This window comes from Somniosus microcephalus, chromosome 1 (genome assembly GCF_052327205.1).
Source record: "Somniosus microcephalus isolate GS21.2 chromosome 1, FLI_Smic_1.0, whole genome shotgun sequence".
Taxonomy (NCBI): Eukaryota; Metazoa; Chordata; class Chondrichthyes; order Squaliformes; family Somniosidae; genus Somniosus; species Somniosus microcephalus.
Window position 1 is genome coordinate 400,049,813 of NC_140987.1, and position 22,971 is coordinate 400,072,783.

Genomic DNA, 22,971 nt, shown 5'->3' on the forward strand with positions numbered 1-22,971 from the left:
AAGTAGTGGAGTGATTCAAGGCAGTAAAGCCTCATGGGGCTAGAGTTTAACAGGACCTTTTTTTCCTCAGTTCTTGTGTAGAATTGACAAATTTGGTAAATGCTAATTCACTAAGCATCCTCTTCAATAAAAGAAATTGGATGATTATCTGCTAAGTAATGGTATTGAAGGTTGTAAGGAGGAATACAGGAAACTTTGTGCTATCCGGCACCGACGGGACCGAGCTGTTGCCGTCCCATCAAAACTGCCGGACAAACCAGCGCTAATGTTGAAACATACGGAGATTTTGAGCTCCGTATCTGGCAACAAACCTGCAACAGCTTCTAAACAGTCGGCCGTACCTTGCAAGCGTCTCTGTAGCTTAGCAACAGCTTCAGCGAGACCTTGCAGAGCCTGACTGGTGGGGGAAAAAAGCAACGAAAAGAAAAAAAAACTAACGAAACGGCTCCTGATTTTTGCCGGTGGCTCGAGCATTCCGGACAGTTAACCTCCGGATAAACCAAAGTTTCCTGTAAGTAATAGTTTACAGAACACTTTATGGTGTGTCACTGTTGTTGGCAAGAATATCTAGAGGAGGTTTGTTTTGTACATTTGAAATTTGATTTGGTTTAAATCTGATTCCTCAGGAATTTTTGAATTAGACTAGGTGAAGGCCATGACTGTATCGTTGTACATGGCATATTCAAAGAAACGTGGAAGATGAATGCAGACGGCAAAAGCTAATGAGAGTTGTTTGGGAGACAGCATTAGATTGAAAGAATTAGTAGACTAGGAGTCAGACTCCCTGCTATGCTTTACCACTTGAGAACCACTGATAATGTAATATTCTACATGAATGGACTCGTGAAGTTAGGCAGGAGAGTGATGATATTGGTGTGAGAGGATTTGATGACTGTTGAGAGAATGAATATAACAACAGAAGAGGAACCAATGTGGGTAACAAGAAGGACAGTAAAATACTAATTGATAGCTACTATCGGCCACTACCTCAAGACAGACTGTCTGATCAGAGAAATCTGCTTTTATTCTGGATTTAATGTGGTGTTGCAACCACTGCCTCCTGACCTAGGATTCTCGCAGCTGGTGGCAAACCCAATGCAAGCGTCTCAGATTGGCTAAGGCCAGTGCCTTTGAAGACTGTTTTTACCATGTTTTCCCAAATTGCATCCTTAGCAATTCAGTCAAGTTTAATTTGAGGTTATTGGCAGTTGCACAGTAGAGGAGGTCCTGGCACACCACCAAACCCAACGTAAAAGCAGATTAAGAGGCTGCAGGAAATTGTAATGTGAAAATCATGGAGGACTTCTGTGTCCCAGAGTGAACTAACCAGAGCAGGCTCAAAGAGAAGGGAAGGGTGATTGCACAAGAAATTTCAAATCAGTGACTGCTTCTTAACACAACACATGAAGCACAGAACTTGAGAAGAAACTATTAGATTCAGCATTTAACATTCCACTGAAACTGGTTAGTAATCTGGAAGTGGATAAACATTTCAGATCTAGTGAGCACCATGTATTTAGATTTGGTACTTTTGGCCTTTGACTTCAACAGAGTAACAAATAGAGGTAGATGATTGTGGAGAGCAAATTGTGGACCTGTGAAATTCTTCCTCCTGCATTCAGCCTCGCATACAATTTTTGTTTTAATGAATGAGGGAATCATCCAAAAAGACTCATTCTGGGTAGCTCATTCTCCCCTTCCCCAACCTGATCATCTTTCTGTATTGCACTCACTATTCACAGGAAGAAAAGTTATTATTCTGCTTGGAGTTTGTAAGCTTCATGATCTGATCATGGAATTAGGAACAACAGTACCAAGATCATATCCAAAATTTTTATATCAATTTTATGCCTCTACCTTCTTCAAAAATCATTAGGCATGATACTAGAATGAGGTGTTGGATACAGCAGGGGTGGGAGGATACTACATAGTCATGTGGCTGTACCATTGTGCCAAACTTTCAAAGGGACAATGACCTAATGATTTCCCTCAATTTAGTTGAGATAGACTATTTTTATGCAGAAGTTGAACTACATTCAGATAATAAGAAAAGCCATACCTATGATAGGAAATATTTCTTGGCAAGTTAATGGAATGTGCTTGTTTATTAGAGAACCTACTATTGACTTAACTTTGTTTCTTTCACCTGCAGGCACAGATAGTCTATACACAAAAACGGGCCAGGAGATTGTGAATGTCTGTCACCAAACTCTTTCTGAGGTAGAAATCTTTTCATAATCAACTTTATTGTCATTGTTAGTGCACAAGTGCAGTACAACGAAATGTAGGCTTGCGGCTCCCGAGAGTGTACATTTAGATTAAGACATTTAAACATTCAACATTCATTTGGCTTGTAATACATTAACATAAACATAACCATAATAAAGTGCATTGGCAGATGTGCAGGCTTTAGAGTTTATTTGTGGAGTTCAGTAGGATGACAGCCCTGGGAAAGAAGCTGTTCCTAAATCTGGTCGTTCGGGTGCGAATGCATCTGTAGTGTCTCCCAGATGGCAGGAGGGCGAACAGACTGTAGCTGGGGTGGGTAGGGTCTTTGATGATGGACCGTGACCTCCGTAAACAGCGTTTCTGGTATATGTGCTCTATGGTCGGTAACCGGGTGCCGGTAATGCGTTGGGCAGTTTTGACTACCCGCTGCAGGGCTTTCCGGTCATAGTAGCTACAGCTGCCATACCATACTGTGATACAGTTCGTCAGGATGCTCTCTATTGTGCAGCGGTAAAAGTTAGAGAGGATCAGGGGTGACAGGTTACATCCCTTCAGCCTCCTTAGGAAATATAGGCGCTGCCTATAAAATAAACCCTGTATTAAATCTGAGCTTGTGTTCAGTTTCACAGCATATAAATGGGTAGGATAAATTATCCTCAGTATATTTATTGACCTAGTTTTAAAATAGACATGCAGTTAAAAAATATTTCAGGTCAGTGCCCATCTGCTGGATTGTATTAGAAATCTATGTCTCCGTTTGTTGGATATGTTCTCTTTCTCTGCGAGTTTCATTTTTTTCTTAGGATTTATCATTTGATGGTGTTCTGGACATTTTTTTTCTTACCCAGTTTTCCCTAAAGGTGCCGTCATCAGCCATGGCATAGCTCCATAGGCACTGGTAGCCCTTTGTACTTCACCTATACAGGTGTTCCTGATATTTGAGTCGAGACAATAAAGGTCAGAAGACTATTCAACAGTAAGGGACATTTCAGCTGGTCTTGTTCTCACCCAACATCTATGCAAATCCATTTTCCTGGTCTGTATTGCTTTGTACTGCATCGGGCACTGGGGAATGTACAAGAGTATTGTTCATTAAACAGGTTCTCCATGATTGCAGGATGCTGGTTATTTAACTGCAATTTTTCTGATTAATCTGTATATATGGAACAATCTTGCTGATCCAGCTGTATAGATGGGACAGAGGTCTGAAATAAAATTCTGGATCAAACTACTCAAACATTAAATGTATAAGTTAGGATATAAATATCTTAATCTTCAGTATTTATTTAGTTTGGTGATATTTAAGTTTTTGGATTTAATTTTTTTAGTGTTCCAGAAATATTCATCCCTAAATAATTCAGATTTCATGGGTTATATAATTGTTCAAAGTCAAAATTATTAAAATTTACTATGATAAGAGAAATATGAAATAAATATACTTTAGGTGGTGCACTGGAGCACCAACATATGGACTATGATGACAATGGGAAGACCCATGTCGGATTTACTCACACTGTTAAATTTCTAGTCCTGGTGTACAGTTGGACCAGTCATCTTCAGACAATTCTTGTGAACTCTTTCTAGCTGATGTGATGATGCAATGTTTTCCAGCAGGCTGTCATGGTCGTGCACAGTCAGGAGTGAAGTGTTTTACCCTCAAATAGTAATTTAAAAAAATATTATTTTGGGTTCGGGCTGTTCATGTAACTGCATTTATGAATCCAGTCTGCATGACCAAAGTGCAGTGTTTGCTATTAGTAAGTTTCGAGCTTATTTGAGAATATTTGATGCAGCTTAACTCCACCACAAAAATCTTTGCAATTCCTTTTGATTTAGCCGATTTGATTTTTCCTTTTTTTAAATAGTATGATGAGCATTTGACTCAGCTAGAAAAAGATATTGCATCTGCCAAGGAGGCTGCTCTTGATGCTGCGGAATTTGACAGTCTTGACCCCCTGACTCCAGGGCCACATACTCCTCAGGTCAGTCCCAAAACAAGTTGGTCTAGTATATACTTGCTTTCCTAGATAGTTTCTACTCTTGCTATAGTCACCTCATGGGTCAAAATACAAACTGTTTCTCTCAACTCTTCATTCTTTCAAAATGTATTATTGTCTTCACTGCAAGGTCAAGACCGTGAACATTCTGGTGCTTCAAAGTTCCAAAATGGCCTTACAGTTGTCAGTTTCTCTCCTTTTGTAATTCTGCTACCTTGGTGAAATCAGGACCCCCCTAGAATTCTGCAACACCTCAAGACCAAATTCTGAGACATGAGAATGTGGATTCTGCAACAGCTCTGTCCCTTGGTAGGGACCCTTATAATATTTTTTAAATAGCACATTAAACAGTATTAAACTGGGCCCTTGTTTAGAAAAAATAGTTATTTTAAACTGTTGAAAAGCAGTTTACCGTGCTGTTCCTCTGGATTTTGATGTGCTGCTCAGCTGTTAACCGTAATAAAGGCAATTCATCACGCATGGTAAGACAGCTAGATGTTAAGTGGCAACACAGTTAAAATGTTTTGTTTTATTTACAGTATATCTACCATTATCTTGGGCAGAGCCTAAACATTAAAAGTACTAATTAAACTGAGTTTTTTAAATCAAAATACTATTTCCTAGTATGTTTTAAGTGACAGTGAGAAACACACATATAGAAATCAGCTATGTTACATTCAACAACAGCTCACTGGCACATTAAACTGGAGACATATTGTTGTAATTTTAAATGGAAAAAACATAATAGATATAATTTCCAAGTACTGGTACTTTAAATATCTAAAACACGCAGGCTTGGCAGAGGATCAGGAGCTCAGTCGCTAGATTCAGAGCTTTTGTAAAGCCAGATTATTAAAGAGGGGATTTCAATTGGGTTAGATAGTATCTAGTGGTTTTAATCCCAATTGAGTTAATTGACACAATCTTTTAATCCACATGCAATTCACATGTTGCACATTTCAACTGCCAAATTGGACTCTCGTTCGCTAAGGCCAGTTGATTAAGGAGCTGCGATCAATGGGTGGCTAATTCCCATGCACAGGAATTAACAAACTTCAAACCATTGGGGAATTGGAAGATTGTTGTCTTTGGTTCCAATCTAATTATGTGGGGGAAACTGGTTGGTTGGGGGAAAATTCTGCAGTGTATTCCATGGCGATGGAACCCTTTGTATAATACATTTGCATGTGGAAAATTAATAACTAAGGAAGAATTACTTGCGATCTGTATGTACTTCCTCATTCTTTGACTGCAGATCTCACTGTCACTCCCAAATCCTCTTCTGTCTGGAGCACAAGGAGTTTAATCAATTTTTGTATGTTTACCATGCATAAATATGATTTCTTGTGGTATATCTACTGAAGTATTGAGGGTTTGCATGCATTGTGTGCTGATCGGATCACATAGCTACTGGAGAAAATTAATCCGTTTACTTTTAGTAATATATCTCCTTACAATTACACACAACCCTGAAAAAGGCAAATCAAATGAATTAAGAATAACTAAAAGAATTACCTGTTTCTATTTTTGCGGTTGTTTCAGCCACCAGAATTCGAAGATGGAAATATGTCACTCATTACGTCTCGAGACCTTTCTTTGTTTCATGAGGAAGGCAGTATGTCCGCCAGTGTCACCCCAACAACAACACCAGAGAAAATGCACCACAGGTTGGCTCAGGTGAGAGGAAGGGCAAAGGTTCCAATAAATGGATCAGCTGAAATGTTTTTTTTGTATATCTGGGAGGGGTTCTGAAAGCATCATTTCTACTGATACACCGATACAGCCATCTTATAATCTTGCATCTGCATGGATTTCCTGTATGTGACAGTGGAGGTACTGCTAAACAGTCCCCTCTTACACTAAAGCTGTGGACTGGATCCTGGTGTGATTTTTGTTTCCTCTTTTTTCTGAAGCTACTGACTCATGTTAGAGTAGTTTCACAGATCACAAGATGTGTTTGGATGAAGATGGTTCATCAGAATACCAACCATAGAATCCACCCATTAGATGCTAAAAACTGTTCCCAGTATCTTGTGCAAGTCAGTATTATTCAATTATAAATATAGTTATGGAGCATCAGCAAGCTATTTGACGATGTGCACAATCCTGTCCTTGCCCAACATGTGTATACACACACACACTCTAGCAGTGGTCACTGGATGGAGCTCAGAAGGGGACTTTGTAAAAAAAAATTCTCTCCTCAATCCACAGACACTGAGGCCAAATGTAGTACTCCCATTGCCACTACAGCTGAGTTCAGCTTACTCATTGTAGACCAAGGATTGATCCTGGGACTTCCCTGGCTGAAAATTCTTTGAAGGAATATGTATCCCTCTTTTTAGGGTTGCATTACTTTCCAAGTCTCATGCAGTATGCTCATTTCTTAGGGTCTTTGCCGTGAGGGGCGTATAAGGACAGGTGAGGAGGAATCTGATGTGGATGTTGAAGGTTTTGAGGATGATGATGATGGCAAACCGAAGACACCTGCCCCAGCAAGTGACTTTTACCACGCTCTGCATGTAATATTTTATTACAACCCTTGAATATTTCATCTGACTCTTCCATGCATTTCTGTTTTCATTTATAAAGTTACTGTGAAATATTTTGCTATGTTATCTGTGACAGGAAGCAACTGAGGGAGAGTGTGAAATGGAAGATGAGGATGAGATCTCTGTACCACAGCGTCAGGCGAGTGTGTTGTATGAAGATTTACTGATGTCAGATGGGGAGGATGAGGATCACAGTGAAGAAGAAGAAGGGGACAATCCATTCTCATGTGAGTAGGATGCTCACTGCTATTCCAGATTGTACTGTGAATTTAACTTCAAACTTCTTCAGAGTAATAATGAAGACCACTTAGGTGAAAATAAGAGCTCACACTATAATTAAATGGAATCAACCAAGTCCCCTAAGTGGAATTCTTACAACCGTATATACTTATAAAGAGTGCCTTCCCTGTATTAAAAAAAAAAAAAATCCAGGTGCTTTGTAGGAGATTGAAGAACACTGAGCAGGAAGTGGGAGAGAAATTACAGGAGGTGATCAAATGCACAGTCCAAAAGGTAAGTTTAAAGGAGGCTATTGAAGATAGCAAGGCATACAAATTTAGGAGGAGGTCCAGAAACATGATGGCTGAAGGATGTTTTCTATCCCTGTTCTAAAACATCAAATTTACTGTCATTAAGTAGGTTGAATGTTCATGTTCAAAATAAGCCTCAACTGTTCCTCAAAATTGATTTTGAGCCCTATTCAGCCACATGGTCTGTTAATGAGATATGAGACAAAGCAAAGTCCATTGAATACATTACAAGAAATACATTTATGTTTCTTCACAATTTTTTCCTCATTTTCTGATGGCACGACAGTTCTTATTTAAAGCATTGATATTGACATTCATTTCCAGTATATCATTTAAATGGCCTAAGTGTTGGCAGGCTGGCCAACCCTGAGTGGCATCACAGCAAATAATAATCCTGTGCTCACCTGATGTCCACATACATGCTCTTTGCATGTCACTGGATAATGATTGGGAACAGAAAGCCTGTCAGATTTTTTTTCTCTGTAGCTCGAGGACTTTGAAACCAATTGATATGCCCAGGCTGAGATCAGTTAACCCAGCACAAACCAAAAACTAAACTTGAGAGGTTTCTATTCTGTATGGCTCAATACCACACTTTGACCACTGAGCCACTGAAGCAGCATCACAAGAATATATTACCTAGGAACAGATTTAGATTGGTGTAAAAGATAATGGTGAAAGACAGCTGCTAAACACTAAACTGAAAGACATTATTTTATATTTCTATAAACTGGAAAAACTTGGACCTTATGCATAGCAGGGTCTGCTATTCACTGTAGTCATAAATCAATTATGCATCCATTGACATTGTAATTGATCCATCAGCTGTATGAAAGAATCATGCTCAAGCAACTCGGCTAATGCAAAAGGTCCACACTTTAACATTTACACATGTTTTTGTGTTTAGCTGACTGCATTTGAAAATTTAACATGATGCACTCCAGGTCAGGTCCAGCATGATTAAATGCGGAGTAAATGGAAAACATTCTACTCTTCAGTACCAATATCCCACATTTTGATGAGCAAAAAGGATTATTTTTAAAGAAAACAAAACATTTTTAGATGCTATATTAATGCAACAGATAAGGTACAAGAAGCTGAGTTTATTATGGATTTGAGCTTAACGGAAACAGTTTGTGGCCTTTGAGTGTTTGACAATTAACTGGCAATTCTCTACTGTATATCATCAGCAAACAAGTTTAGATGTCGATTTATAGTTATTTTCGGGAGCCCTCGCCTTTCTGAAAATTTAGACTTGGAAGCTTCCTTACGTTAAAAAAAACTGGAAAAATTTCATTGAGTATTTCTCCTGTGCAGGAGGGAATAGAGATACATGCACTGACCAAAATTCTTTGGACATTGTGAAGTGTTGCCACTGGACCACGTCTAAATATTTTGAGAACAATGTGGATTATACATTAGGATACTCTTGACTTCCTATTTGATTTGTAAGTTATGTTGCCCGGTATCGTAGAAACTGAGTTGCTCCATGTGCCATTCTGTTGCATACAACGTAGTTGCTTCCTGATGCCGTGGGCTTGACTCTAACATACAGACACAGTATTAATGATTATCATTGTCAGTTGAGTGACAAGTGTAACACTGCCTGTTTATCTGATCTCTTCCATTGTTTCAAATAGCTATTCAGCTCAGTGAGAGTGGCAGTGACTCTGATGTTGAAACTACTACCATCCGACCAAAAAAACTTCATCTGATACCTGAGAATACATGCATGGGAATGGAGAATGAGGAGAGCATGATGTCCTATGAGGGAGATGGTGGTGAGACTTCGCAGATCATGGAGGACAGTAATGTCAGGTAAAATGATTTGGGCAGGGTGGGTTTACCAATTTTTTAAAATAGCATTTTGCTTCACACCAATACAGGCCAGCTTTAAGTTTGATCAGATTTACAAAAATAGTGCAGGCACTTTTGATAGTACCGTTAGGAACTTTTGTTGCTTCTTGCTTCAACCCCCACTATACATAGGTTGGTCCATTCTCTCTGTTTACACAATAATAAATGGTCTATTTTAACTATTGTCATTTCTCTTTATCAAAAAATATTGCTTTTGACCAGTCTCATTGTCTTTTTAATAATAATGTGACCTTTCCAATTTGTGTTGCTTTCCACAAATCACTGGTCAGGAGTGATTGTGTAACCTTTCCATAACCTTATTGGCTGCTGGTAAGCACATGACCAACCTGATTATTCATGTTTGGTTGACACAGCTCTGGAACCTTGTCAGTAAAGGTGTGATTTGACAGGATTCAGTGACAGAATAATGGCTACTGATCCCTAGTAATTACTTGACTGTTTTTGAGGTAATCATTACTTACTGGATTTGAGCATTATGATTGGTCCATGAGAACCATGTGTCTGGAAAAATGCTTCAATCATTGGTCCTTAATAACCACATGACCATAATCAGGAGTGAGATCACAGTGACTGAACAAATCATGAAGTAGTTTCAAATAATCTTTCAGGCTACAAAAACACCTAAAAGAATATATTGTCAGGGTCAAAAAATTGGTATGGGAGAGTCCAATATTTTCTACCTGTTACACATTTATATAAGCAACTAGTGAATCATTTGTGGCAGTGCTATTGGTAAATCAGAAAAGACACTTTCATAAGAATGTGAACATTGTCCAATGTATTAAACATATCTTACTGCTGCTGATGTGGACCATATCCCTTTAAGACCCCAAAGTCTAAATACTGAGTAAATATGGCCTGAGGTCAGTTGGAATTTAATTGTTGTTTGGTGAAGGAAGTTTGCAAATTGGAAGGTGCTTGTAAATTTCTGGCCCCAGGCCAGATTAAAACCAGCCTGAAATTGACTGCCTTTCTCTTTTATTAAACTTGACAATTTAGAGAGCATCAATCACACTTTAAGCTTTTCTGTAGATAAATATATGCTAGCAGATCTCCCCAGCGTTGCTCATGGTAAATTAGATCATTCGCATCTGTCTCTCTTCCCCTTCCTCTCAGTGGGAAGGAGGGATAATGTAGACAATTTTTTCTCTCCCCTGCTCGCTGCAGCAGTTCGGCAAAGGCCAAAATGCTACTTGTGGATATGGGAGTCAAAATTCTGCTCAGTTAGGGCTGCAAGATAATTTACGGTGAGGGGGGTGCAACACTGAAGTGCTGTTGAGAGGAGGGGCTAAAACGCTAATCATTGTGGGAAGGGGAACCAACGGCTGAGATCAGCTCACTGGGAGGGGTAGGGACGTAGGTGCTGCACGAGTGGGGACTGTTGCTGGAGACGCTGTTCAGTTGGATGACTAAAGGAGTCGAGGTGCTGCTAATTTGGGGGGGAGGGGAAGAGAGACATGGGTGAAAATGGCTAAGTGGGGAGCAGGGCTGAAGTTCTGCTCAGTGGGGGGATAGGCAGAGGGGATACAGGGGCCAACATGATACTCGGAGTGGGGACGGACCGACCAAAGGCCAAGATGATCAATGGCTGTGAGAGGGGGTTGTTTGCAACGGTGCTACTCAGTGCAGGAAACTCTTTTTTTTATCCGTCACCGATGAGACCGGCATGGTGCCGGTTGATCAAAAAGTCCGGATTACAGAGAGGTATACTTACCAAGGTATGAGAGCCCCGTACACAGCCACAGGTGCAGGAGCCCCAGTTACACGGCACTTGTGCAGGAGTCCCGGTTTACACGGCCACAGATCCAGGAACCCCGGCTACACGGCCACTAATATATAGTAAAACTTACCTGAACCTACTCCTGAATTTTACCGGTTAAGAGAGATTTCCGGATATTTAGGTGCCGGTTAAAAGAGAGTTTCCTGTAGTGGAGATTGTAGGTAGGGATAGAGGTGCTACAAGTTGGGTAGTAGTTTGTAAAGGCTGAACTGCTTATCATTGAAGGGGGACACGGGCAGGGCCACTCATTTTGCCAGCAACCATCTACAGAAAGGGGTGATGAAAAACAGTTAGGTTTATATTCACACGATCCAGCCTTGTGAGCAGTTACTCATTGAATGTTCTAATGGGGAGAGGAGGGCCGCACGGGGTGGGGAGTAGGCTGGTTAGTGGGGCTGGATTTCTTGGGGTTGACTACAATGATCGGTATTTGGACCGGGTGATTGGGCTTCCTTGCTGAGAGGCATCCATGGGAAATGGCAACCAGTGGGGAAAGAGAGAGAGTGTAAGGGAATCCAATTTTTATAAATATTTTTTATATTTAGTGATACAGTTGAACATTCACCTTCTTCACTTACCTATGGCTGTTGCCTTGAAAACTAATGCTGCTCCAGGATACAAAATCAGGCTATTCTTAAACACTTGCCCAGGCCAATGAGTAGTTTTCAGTGTAGGGATAAGAAGGATATGGGCTAGGAGCGGACGTTTATGTCGGCCTTTTGTGGTGCCCGTTGTGCTATTTTGCATCACGCACTGACGGCTGATTGAAATCAAAAATTTAACTGATGAAGATCATTGGAGGCCTTTGTCTGCAGGTACTCAACAACTAAATAAATTTATTTCACTTATTGTCATGGCCAATATTTATCTCTTAACCAACATCACCAAAAAAAATTATCTGGTCATTTTCACATTGCTGTTTGTGGAATCTTGCTGTGTACAAATTTGCTGCCGCATTTCCTACATTACAATAGCAACTACACTTCAAAAAATAATTCATTGGCTGTAACGTGCTTTCTGACATCCTAAGGTCGTGAAAGGCACTACATAAATGCAAGTTCTTTTTACTATTTTACCTCAGCTTTAGGCTATTGAATACGAAATCTTTACAGTTAGGTAATGATGAGTAGCTGTTAGTTAACAGCAATTCTGTTTCTGCTTTACTGGGATATCTAAAAGGTTCAATTTTAAAACTGCAAAAGATATGGGAATGCAACGAAGCTTTGAGAAAAAAATTGTGCAAGTAATAATAGATACCCTACCAGTAATTTGCTGCTGTTGTGTGGGACAGAAGGCTGGGTGAGTATGTGATACCCTTGACATTGAAAACTCCTATGACAGAGCCACTTATAGACGTAACTGGTACTACTGGGCTCGTCAAAGATACCATAAAAGTCTTCAATGAAACGCATGTCATACCGTCCAAATTTGATATATAACAACTTCTATTTATATAGTGCCTTTAATCCCAAGGCGCATCACGGGAGCCTTATAAAACAAAATTTGACACCGAGCCACGAGAAAAAAATTAGGGCGGATGTCAACAAGGTAAGTTTTAAGCAGCATCTTAATGGAGGAAAGAGGCGGAGATGTTTATGGAGAGAATTCCAGAGCTATGGGGCTTGGCAGCTTAAGGCACAGCCACCAATGGTGAAGCGATTAAAATCGGGGATGCTCAAGAGGCCAGAATTGGAGGAGCGCAGATATCTCGGAGGGTTGTGGGGCTGGAGGTTACAGAGATAGAAACATAGAAAATAGGAGTAGGCCATTCGGCCTCTCGAGCCTGTTCCGCCATTTAATGAGATCATAGCTGAGCATCCAAATTCAGTACCCTGTCCCTGCTTTCTCCCCATATCCCTTGATCCCTTTAGCCTTAAGAAACATATCTAACTCCTTCTTTAATATATTTAATAAGTTGGCCTCAACTGCCTTTTGTGGTAGAGAATTCCACAGGTTCACCACTCTCTGGGTGAAGAAATTCCTCCTCATCTCAGTCCTAAATGGCTTACCCCTTATCGTTAGACTGTGAGCCCTGGTTCTGGACTCCCCCGCCATCGGGAACATCCTTCCTGCATCTAGTCTGTCTAGTCCTGTTAGAATTTTAAGTTTCAATGAGATCTCCTCTCATTCTTCTAAACTATATAAGCCTAATCGATGCAATCTCTCTTCATACGTCATTCCTGCCATCCCAGGTATCAGTCTGGTGAATCTTTGCTGCACTCCCTCCATGGCAAGAACATCCTTCCTCAGATAAGGCGACCAAAACTGCACACAATACTCAAGGTGTGGTCTCTCCAAGGCCCGGTACAACTGCAGCAAGACATCCTTGCTCCTGTACTCGAATCCTCTAGCTATGAAGGCCAACATACCATTTGTCTTCTTAAACACCTGCTGCACTTGCATGCTTACCTTCAGCGACTGGTGCACAAGGACACCCAGGTCTCGTTGCACTTCCCCTTTTCCAAATCTATTGCCGTTCAGATAATAATCTATCTTCCTGTTTTTGCCACCAAAGTGGATAACCTTGCATTTATCCACATTATACTGCATCTGCCCAATCACCCAACCTGTCCGAATCATACTGGAGTTTCTCTGCATCCTCCTCACAGCACACACACCCACCCAGCTTTGTGTCATCTGCAAGCTTGGAGATATTACATCTATTTCCCTTGTCTAGATCATTTATATATATATATTGTGAATAGCTGGGGTCCTAGCACCAATCCCTGCGGTACCCCACTAGTCACTGCCTGCCACTCGGAAAAAGACCCGTTTATTCCAACTTTTTGCTTCCTGTCTGCCAACCAGTTCTCTATCCAAGTCAGTACCTGACCCCCAATGCCATGTGCTTTAACTTTGCACGCCAATCTCTTATGCAGGACCTTATCGAAAGCCTTCTGAAAGTCTAAATACACCACATCCACTGGTTCTCCCTTATCAATTCTACCAGTTACATCCTCAAAAAATTCCAGTAGATTAGTCGAGCATAATTTACCTTTTGTAAATCCATGTTGACTTTGTCCGATCCTGTCACTGTTTTCCAAGTGCTCTGCTATTACATCTTTTATAATGGACTCTAGCATTTTCCCCACTACCGATGTCAGGCTTACCGGTCTGTAATTCCCCGTTTTCTCTCTACTACCTTTTTTAAATAGATAGGGAGGGGCGAGGCCATGGAGGGATTTGAAAAGAAGGATGAGAATTTTAAGATAGTGTTGCTTAAACGAGAGCCAATGTCGGTCCGTGAGCACAGGTAATGGGTGAACAGGACTTGATGCGAGTTCGGACACGGGAAGCAGAGTTTTGGATGACCTTACGTTTACAGAGTGTAGAACGTGGGATGCCAGCCAGGAGTGTGTTGGAATAGTCAAATCTAGAGGTAACAAAGGCATAAAAACATTGTACTTAAAAAAGATTGTAAGCAATGTCACAGATCAACTATCATTTGCTTTTTATTTTTCAGTATTGTACAATAGTTGCAGATGTTCTCATACACATATAACATTTAAACAAAACTCAGAAATTAGCCATGATAAAGAAATCTCAATTATTTCACTAGACCCAGTTCTTTTCTGATCAGTGTAAATTTTCCTAGGTTAGTGTTCAACATTGTGTAATAGTAAGTTTCAATGTAACTTGATGTTAGGCATGCAATCATCTGGTACAGCAACTATCCTGAAATCCACCTTGGTATTCATGTGGAAGCTGATATACTTGTGCATGAAGTTGCTGAGGGGTAGCATGTAGATATTGAATAGGACAGTTGGTAAATAAAGCGCCCTAGAGTATACCTGTAACTGGGGTATTGAATAAATTTTTAGATTAATTAAAGGAGTAAGTCATGGCAGGAGAGCTCAGACCCGTGTTCTGCTCCTCCTGCTCTATGTGGGAAATCAGGGACGCTGCCAGTGTCCCTGGCGACCATGTGTGCAGGAAATGCATCCAGCTGCAGCTACTTGTAGACCGCATTGTGGCGCTCGAGCTGCGGGTGGATGAATTTTGGAGCATACGCGATGCTGAGAGGCTCGTGGATAGCACGTTTAGCGAGTTGTTCACGCCTCAGGGTAGGGCAGCACAGGGGGTGACCATCAGGCGGAGCAACAAAGGCAGGCAGGTAGTGCAGGGAACCCCTGCGGACATCCCCCTTTCAAACAAGTATACCGCTTTGGATACTGTTGAGGGGGATGACTCACCAGGGGAAGGCAGCAGCAGCCAACTTCCTGGCACTGGCGGTGCTCCTGCTGCCCAGGAAGGGGGGAAAAAGAGTGGGAGAGCAATAGTGGTAGGGGATTCTATAGTAAGGGGAACAGATAGGCGTTTCTGTGGCCGTAGACGTGAATCCAGGATGGTTTGTTGCCTCCCTGGTGCCAGGGTCAAGGATGTCACTGAGCGGCTGCAGGGCATTCTGGAGGGGGAGGGTGAACAGCCAGTGGTCGTGGTCCACATTGGTACCAACGACATAGGTAAAAAGAGGGATGAGGTCCTGCAGCAAGAATTTAGGGAGCTAGGTGAAGGATTAAAGAGCAGGACCTCAAAGGTTGTAATCTCTGGATTACTCCCGGTGCCACATGCTAGTAAGTATAGAAATAGGAAGATAGAACAGATGAATGCGTGGTTAAAGGGATGGTGCAGGGGGGCGGGCTTTAGTTTCCTGGATCACTGGGTCTGCTTCTGGGAAAGGTGGGACTTGTACAAGTCGGACGGTTTACACCTGAACCAGAGGGGAACCAATATCCTTGCGGGGAGGTTTGCTAGCACTGCTGGGGGGGGTTTAAACTAACTTGGCAGGGGGATGGGGTACAGAGTGGAGCTTTTGTAGGGGGTGATTTACAGCCAAATACAGAGGGAAAAACAAGTCAGCTGGGAAGGCAAAGCAAATATGTGAAGGCAAAAGAGAATATGGCAGGGCTGGAAGGCATTTATTTTAATGCAAGGAGTCTTGCAAATAAGGTGGATGAACTGAAGTTGTTGTTGAACACATGGGAGTACGATATTGTTGCTATCACGGAGACATGGTTGAGGGAGGGTCAGGACTGGTAGCTCAATATTCCGGGGTATAGAATCTTCAGGCGAGACAGAGGGGGGTGTAAAAGGGGAGGGGGTGTTGCAATATTAATTAAGGAGTCAATTACTGCTGTAAGGAGGGATGATATATTAGCGGGTTCCTCTAATGAGGCCATATGGGTAGAACTTAAAAACAAAAAGGGGGCAAGCACTTTGCTGGGAGTGTACTATAGGCCCCCAAACAGTCAGGGGGAGATAGAGGAACAGATATGTAGGCAAATCTCAGAAAAGTGCGAAAATAATAGGGTAATAATAGTGGGGGATTTCAACTTCCCCAATATAAATTGGGATAGTCAGAGTGTGAAAGGCTTAGAGGGTGCAGAATTCTTAAAGTGCATCCAGGAGAGCTTTTTGAGCCAACATGTAGAAAGTCCTACAAGAGAGGGGGCGGTACTGGACCTAATTCTGGGGAATGTAGCCGGGCAAGTGGTGGAAGTGTCAGTAGGAGAGCATTTTGGCGACAGTGACCACAATTCGGTGAGATTTAAGGTGGTCATGGAAAAAGACAAAGACGGCCCGGAAATAAGGGTTCTAAATTGGGGGAAGGCCGATTTTAATATGATAAGGCAGGATCTGGCCAAATTGGACTGGGAGCAGCTACTTATAGGAAAATCCGCATCAAAACAGTGGGAGACTTTCAGAAGGGAAATAGAGAGAGTACAACGCCAACATGTTCCTGTAAAGGTCAAGGGTGGGACCAACAAGCAAAGGGAACCTTGGATGACAAGGGATATACAAAAATGCATTAGAAATAAAAGGGGGGCTTTTGGCAGTTACAAAAGACTAAAGACGGAAGAAGCCCTAGAGGAGTATAAAAAATGCAGGGGCATACTTAAAAAAGAAATTAGGAGGGCGAGGAGGGGCCATGAAATAACACTGGCGAGCAAAATAAAGGAAAATCCTAAGATGTTTTATAAGTATATTAAGGGCAAGAGGATAACCAGGGAAAGGGTAGGGCCCATTAGGGACCAAAGTGGCAATCTGTGTGTAGAGCCAGATGATGTAGGCGGGGTTTTAAATGAATTTTTTGCATCTGTGTTCACTATGGAGAAAGACGATGCAGACATAGAAATCGGGCAAGGGGGCTGTGACATACTTGAACATATTAGCATCGAGAGGGAGGAGGTGCTAGCGGTTTTAGCAGGCCAAAAAGTGGATAAATCCCCAGGCCCAGACGAGATGTATCCCAGGCTGCTGTGGGAGGCAAAGGAGGAGATTGCAGGGGCTCTGACACAAATTTTCAGAACCTCTCTGGCCACAGGGGATGTACCAGAGGACTGGAGAACAGCTAACGTAGTACCATTATTCAAGAAGGGTAGCAGGGATAAACCAGGGAATTACAGGCCAGTGAGCCTAACATCTGTGGTAGGGAAATTATTGGAAAAAATTCTGAGGGACAAAATTAGTCTCCACTTGGAGAGGCAAGGATTAATCGGGGATCGTCAGCATGGCTTTGTCAAGGGTAAATCATGTCTGACAAATCTGATTGAATTTTTCGAGGGGGTGACTAGGGGGGTGGATGAGGGAAATGCTGTGGATGTGGTTTACATGGACTTCAGTAAAGCTTTTGACAAAGTCCCGCATAGGAGACTGGTCAAGAAGGTAAGAGCCCATGGGATCCAGGGTGCCTTGGCGCGTTGGATCCTAAACTGGCTGAGTGGCAGGAGGCAGAGGGTGATGGTCGAAGGATGCTTTTGTGACTGGAAGCCTGTGTCCAGTGGGGTACCTCAGGGATCGGTGCTGGGTCCCTTGTTGTTTGTGATCTACATAAATGATTTGGATGAGAATGTAAAAGGTATGATCAGTAAGTTCGCAGATGACACGAAAATTGGTGGGGTGGTAAATTGTGAGGAGGAAAGCCTCAGGCTACAGGACGATATAAACGGGTTGGTCAGATGGGCGGAAAAGTGGCAAATGGAATTTAACCCTGAAAAGTGCGAGGTGATGCATTTTGGACGGACAAATAAGGCAAGGGAATACACAATGAGTGGTAGGACCCTAGGAAGTACAGAGGGTCAGAGGGACCTTGGTGTACATGTACATAGATCCCTGAAGGCAGCGGAACAGGTAGATAAGGTGGTTAAAAAGGCATATGGGATACTTGCCTTCATTAGCCGAGGCATAGAATATAAGAGCAGGGAGGTTATGATGGAACTGTACAAAACGCTGGTGAGGCCACAGCTGGAGTACTGTGTGCAGTTCTGGTCGCCTCACTATAGGAAGGATGTGATTGCTTTGGAGAGGGTGCAGAGAAGATTCACCAGGATGTTACCTGGGATGGAGCGCCTCAGCTATGAAGAGAGGCTGGACAGGCTGGGGTTGTTTTCCTTGGAGCAAAGAAGGCTGAGGGGGGACCTGATTGAGGTGTACAAAATGATGAGGGGCATAGATAGGGTAGACAAAGAGGAACTTTTCCCCTTAGTAGGGGGGTCAATAACAAGGGGGCATAGATTCAGGGTAAGGGGCAGGAGATTTAGAGGGGATTTGAGGAGGAACTTTTTCACCCAGAGGGTGGTTGGAATGTGGAACTCAATGCCTGAAAGGGTGGTAGAGGCAGGAACCCTCACAACATTCAAGAAGCATTTGGATGAGCACTTGAAATGCCATTGCATACAAGGCTATGGACCAAATGCTGGAAAATGGGATTAGACTGGACAGGGATGGATGGGCGGCGCAGACACGATGGGCCGAAGGGCCTCTTTCTGTGCTGTAAAACTCTATGACTCTATGAGGAAGGGTCCAAGGATGGGAGTTTTGGGGTATATCAGAAGTAACTGTGAAGGCACTGGAGGAGATGTGGTGACCGTGCTGTTTGACTAGAAAGTGGTATGTAACAAATTACAACACTACAAAACTAATTCATTTTGTGAAGTGCTCTATGTTTCATCTTGAAAGGCACTAAGTGTAAGTATTATATAGTTTCATTGGGTCCAACGTTACTCTGGTTGCTTCATGGTTGAATTAAATAATTTTTCACTGAAAAGTGAATGCAACTTTTTTCCCCAGCTATGAGAGCTATGAAGAAACTGAGCTGAAGTCTAACATTCGTGATACAACCTTTAGCAGTGGAGGAGGTGATTACGAGCTGTCAGAGGAGGAAGAAGATGAGGAACAGAGGCATGGACCAAGTGTTCTTAATGAGGTTCAGCTGAGTGAAGACGAGGAGGACAGTGAAGAATTCCACTCCATTGGAGGGGACAGCGATATAGAATCGGATATAGAGAGCTGAACACAATGTGATACAGAATCGGATATAAAGAGCTGATCATAACAGTAAAATCTGTTGTGGTTGGCAAGACTGGGAGGCACCAACTCATTTGTAGATAATCACTGAGATGGAGGCAGATTTTATTGACTGATGCTACTGTGACATCACAGGACTTCACATTGGATTATTTGAGCAGTGCATGAGTAATTTATTTGCCATATTCCCACAATACACTTATGGTGGTACAGATGGATAGTAATCCTGTATAAAATGGAGAGCAAATACAAAATCCAGTAACAAACTGCTTCATACCAAAATACATTAGATTCTGTATATAAGGCTGTTCCTGGGAGCTGTACAAAAATTCTGTGTAAAAGGAGTTTGGGAATTTGTATTCTTCTGGTCATGAGGCAACCCTAAAGAATGCACACTATCGGTGATTGTGTATCATAGATTTCAATATCACAGCTTTAAAAGGCTACTCTGAACAGGTGCAAAAACAAATATTAGTTCTGTTACTTTTTCAGGAAATGTTTATTTGGATCCAGGTTTCAAGAGGCACGGACCCCAAATAGTGATCCTGCTCCTTTTATTTCATTGCCTATAGCTCTCCACTGGCAATTTAGGTCATCTGATTTTTTTAAAAATTTGTCACGATATCTTGCTAAAAAGCATGGGCAACTGATCAAAGCTCGACCCAGTTCCATGCTGAACAGAGAATATTGCACTTTGAGCTGATGGACCAGTGGATGAATTAAGATTCCCACCTATTTTGGGGAGGATGGATATTTATCTGCCTAATTTTATGTTAATTTGTGGGTGCAGTCAACAAGGAAGTAGAAAGTGAATGAAAATGGAAAAACGATGGGGAGACAAAAGAGTGACCCTTCAGCTGTCCCTCCCAGATTCAGAATGCAAAAAAGTGTTGGAAAATGGAAGAAAAAAATACTTAAGACCATAAGTAATTTCAAGTACTTAGTATACTCTCTGAAAACGTACCATCATAAACAGTGAGAAATTTTGGCTAACAGTCTCCATTTGTACTAGTCTTGAATGAATAACTCAATATTTGTCTTCTGAAAATGTGTAGATCCTTCTTGTATAAATGTGTCCTTAATTTGATTTCTGTTTCTATATCATGATAGTATCCCGATGGTTTGGTGGGTAAAGACACTACCTTGTGCAGTTCTAAACCTTAACAACTAGGTGGCCCCATCATCTTTCCCAATCTGTACTTGGCTGATCTCAATGTCACGAGCTAGGAATTCCTGCTCCTGATCTCTATTCAGTGACACCCACTGGAAACCACATGTGTGGCCACCGGGTGAGAACTGGCTTGATCATGATGGTCTCTGGAGTCAAATATCCTGCTACCAGTTACTGACTGGGCTTACTATGAAGAACTGCCACTTGGTTAAGTACTGGAGTATGGTCGCTATCCATAAAACTGTACCAATAGGTCAGTGCCTTTGGGTGGGGGGGAAATTTTGGCAAAAAAGATATGGTTAGTGTTTTGATGATTATGATCAGACAAAAGAATTTGATTATATCTGTTAAATTTTGTGATGTGCATGTTACAATTTTGTAACATCTTGTGTGTTGTAAATGACCAACTAAAACTACAGTTTGAAATGCAGTTTTGTATTGAAATGTCAGGATTTTGAGAACCAAAATTTTACACTTAAATGGCTGGAAAGTTGTTTAGTATATTTTGTATGTTATGAACATTGTTGTAAATCTCAGGTAAAGGTAATACTTGTGTAGTGTTCATTGCTCTTAGTTTTTATTTCTGCCTTTCGGAAGCAAATAACATATATTCAATGCCTAAAATCTGTTTACAGATTGTTTATATTGGGGCAGATTTTTCTAGTTTCATATCTGTTCCTCAGGCATTGTTCAGTACAGATTTTGGGATTCTTCTGTTAATAAATATTGCAACTGAATCTTTTAACTTTTATAAACCGCAAAGTACAAAACCATCTACTTCCTGCCTTTGGTATTAAACTGTTACATCATATGCGTTGCTGGCTGTACACAAGCTTCTGCAACAGTACCAACAGGTGAGCATTTTATACTGGTACATGAAGAAAGTGGTTTTATCGATGCAATGGGATTGTCAAAACTGACAAATGTTTCTGTGCTCCAGGCTTATCTCAAATTAATTTCCAATTTTCCACCTCCATTTTCTGTATTATTTTAGTGATTCTATTGTGGAGGTTGTAGTAAATGAAGAAGGATGTTAACTGTTTAACTTTGGTATGGTATTCCTCAGTTTTGCAGCTTGATCAACCTCTCGTCAACTCGCAGCACTTGGAAGTTTACTTTTTGTCTGAATTTCACTGCTGCCACTTCTTTTGAAAGAACTGGACTGCAACACAACAACTTGCATTCATACAGCAGCTTTAATGACAATTTATAAAGGAAAATGGAAGGAGGAAAAAAATAATGAAGGGATAAAAGGAATGGACCGAGAGCTATGGTGGGTGAGATAGAAGGGGTGACCGAAAGCTCCGTTGAAAAGATGGATTTTAAGATTTTTAAAAGTCGGGGTAGAAGTGGTCATATGGAGGGATTTAGGGAGGGAATTGCAGAGAACTGAGCTGAAGTCCCTAAAACCTCTGCCATCAGTAGTAAAAGGTAGAAGGATATGTTTAAAGGCCAGAGTCAGAAGACTGAAGGAGGGGAACTAAGGTTAGCGAAGGAGGCAGAGACAGAATGGAGTGAGGCCCTGGATGGATTTGAGGTTAAGGAATTCAATACACGAGGAGACAAAGAGCCAATGTAAGTTAGTGAGGACAAGGCTGATGGCTGAGTGGAACATGACACTGTCAGTTCAGTTTTGGACAAGTTTGAGTTTGTAGAGGATGGGAGACTTCTAAGTAGGATATTGGAGGAATTGAGTACAGAGGTGACAAGAGTGACTGCAACAATAGAAGCCAGAGTTGGAATAATGGAGAGTTTGGAGGTGGGGGTGAGGCTGGATGACTGGGAGCCAATGCTGTTCAGCAAGAACAGAAGTGACTGGTAAAGGGGACTTGGTGCGGGATAGGATGCAGGTAGCAGAATTTTGGATGAACTGAAGAAGTTTATGGAGCATAGACGATAGGCTGGACAATAGAGCTTTGGAATAGTTACGGTATGGATGAGAGATTCAGCAGCAGATTGACTGAGGCGGGGGCTGAGAAGGAAGTAGGTGGCCTTTGTGATGGAGAGGATATGGGGTCGGAAGCTCAGTTCGGGGTCAAATAGGACACCAAGGTTGCAAACCGTGGCCTGGGAAGGGGCGTCAGTGGCAAGGGTACAGAGTTTGTGGCAGGGGCCAAAGACAATGGCATCTTCCCAATGCTTAACTGGAGGAAACTGCAACTCATTCAGGACTGGATGTCATACAAGCAGTCTAACACAGGCAGTGGAGGGGCCAAGAGAGATGGAGAAGAGGTAGAGCTGGTTGTCATCATCATATATGTGGAAGGTGACCACATGTCTTCCAATGATGCCACCAAGGGGCATTATTTAGATAAGGAAAAGGTGGAGGCCAAGCATAGATCCTTGGGAGACTCCAGAGGTAATGCGGTGGGAGGAGAAGCCATTGCTGGAGATGCTCTTGGTACGATTTGATACGCAAGAGTGGTACCAAGCGAGGTTAGTCCCACTGAGTTGGACAACAGGAGAGACATTGGAGGAGGATGGTGTGGTTGATTGTGTCAAAGACTGCAGAAAAGTTGAGGAAGGAAAT

At 41.9% G+C, this 22,971-nt stretch overlaps 1 protein-coding gene across 1 annotated transcript in view; it reads left to right on the plus strand.

The window, feature by feature from the left end:
• taf1 (TAF1 RNA polymerase II, TATA box binding protein (TBP)-associated factor) overlaps nt 1-21,003 on the plus strand; it is a 125,895-nt gene extending 104,892 nt beyond the window's left edge. The window contains exons 36-42 of the mRNA XM_085998007.1: nt 2,153-2,220; nt 4,095-4,211; nt 5,769-5,903; nt 6,614-6,745; nt 6,852-7,002; nt 8,946-9,123; nt 19,034-21,003. Of these exons, the coding sequence (XP_085854133.1) occupies nt 2,153-2,220; nt 4,095-4,211; nt 5,769-5,903; nt 6,614-6,745; nt 6,852-7,002; nt 8,946-9,123; nt 19,034-19,256 (1,004 nt within the window). The 3' untranslated portion in view covers nt 19,257-21,003. The remainder of the gene's footprint in view (nt 1-2,152; nt 2,221-4,094; nt 4,212-5,768; nt 5,904-6,613; nt 6,746-6,851; nt 7,003-8,945; nt 9,124-19,033) is intronic.
• Nucleotides 21,004-22,971: the final 1,968 nt, after the last annotated feature.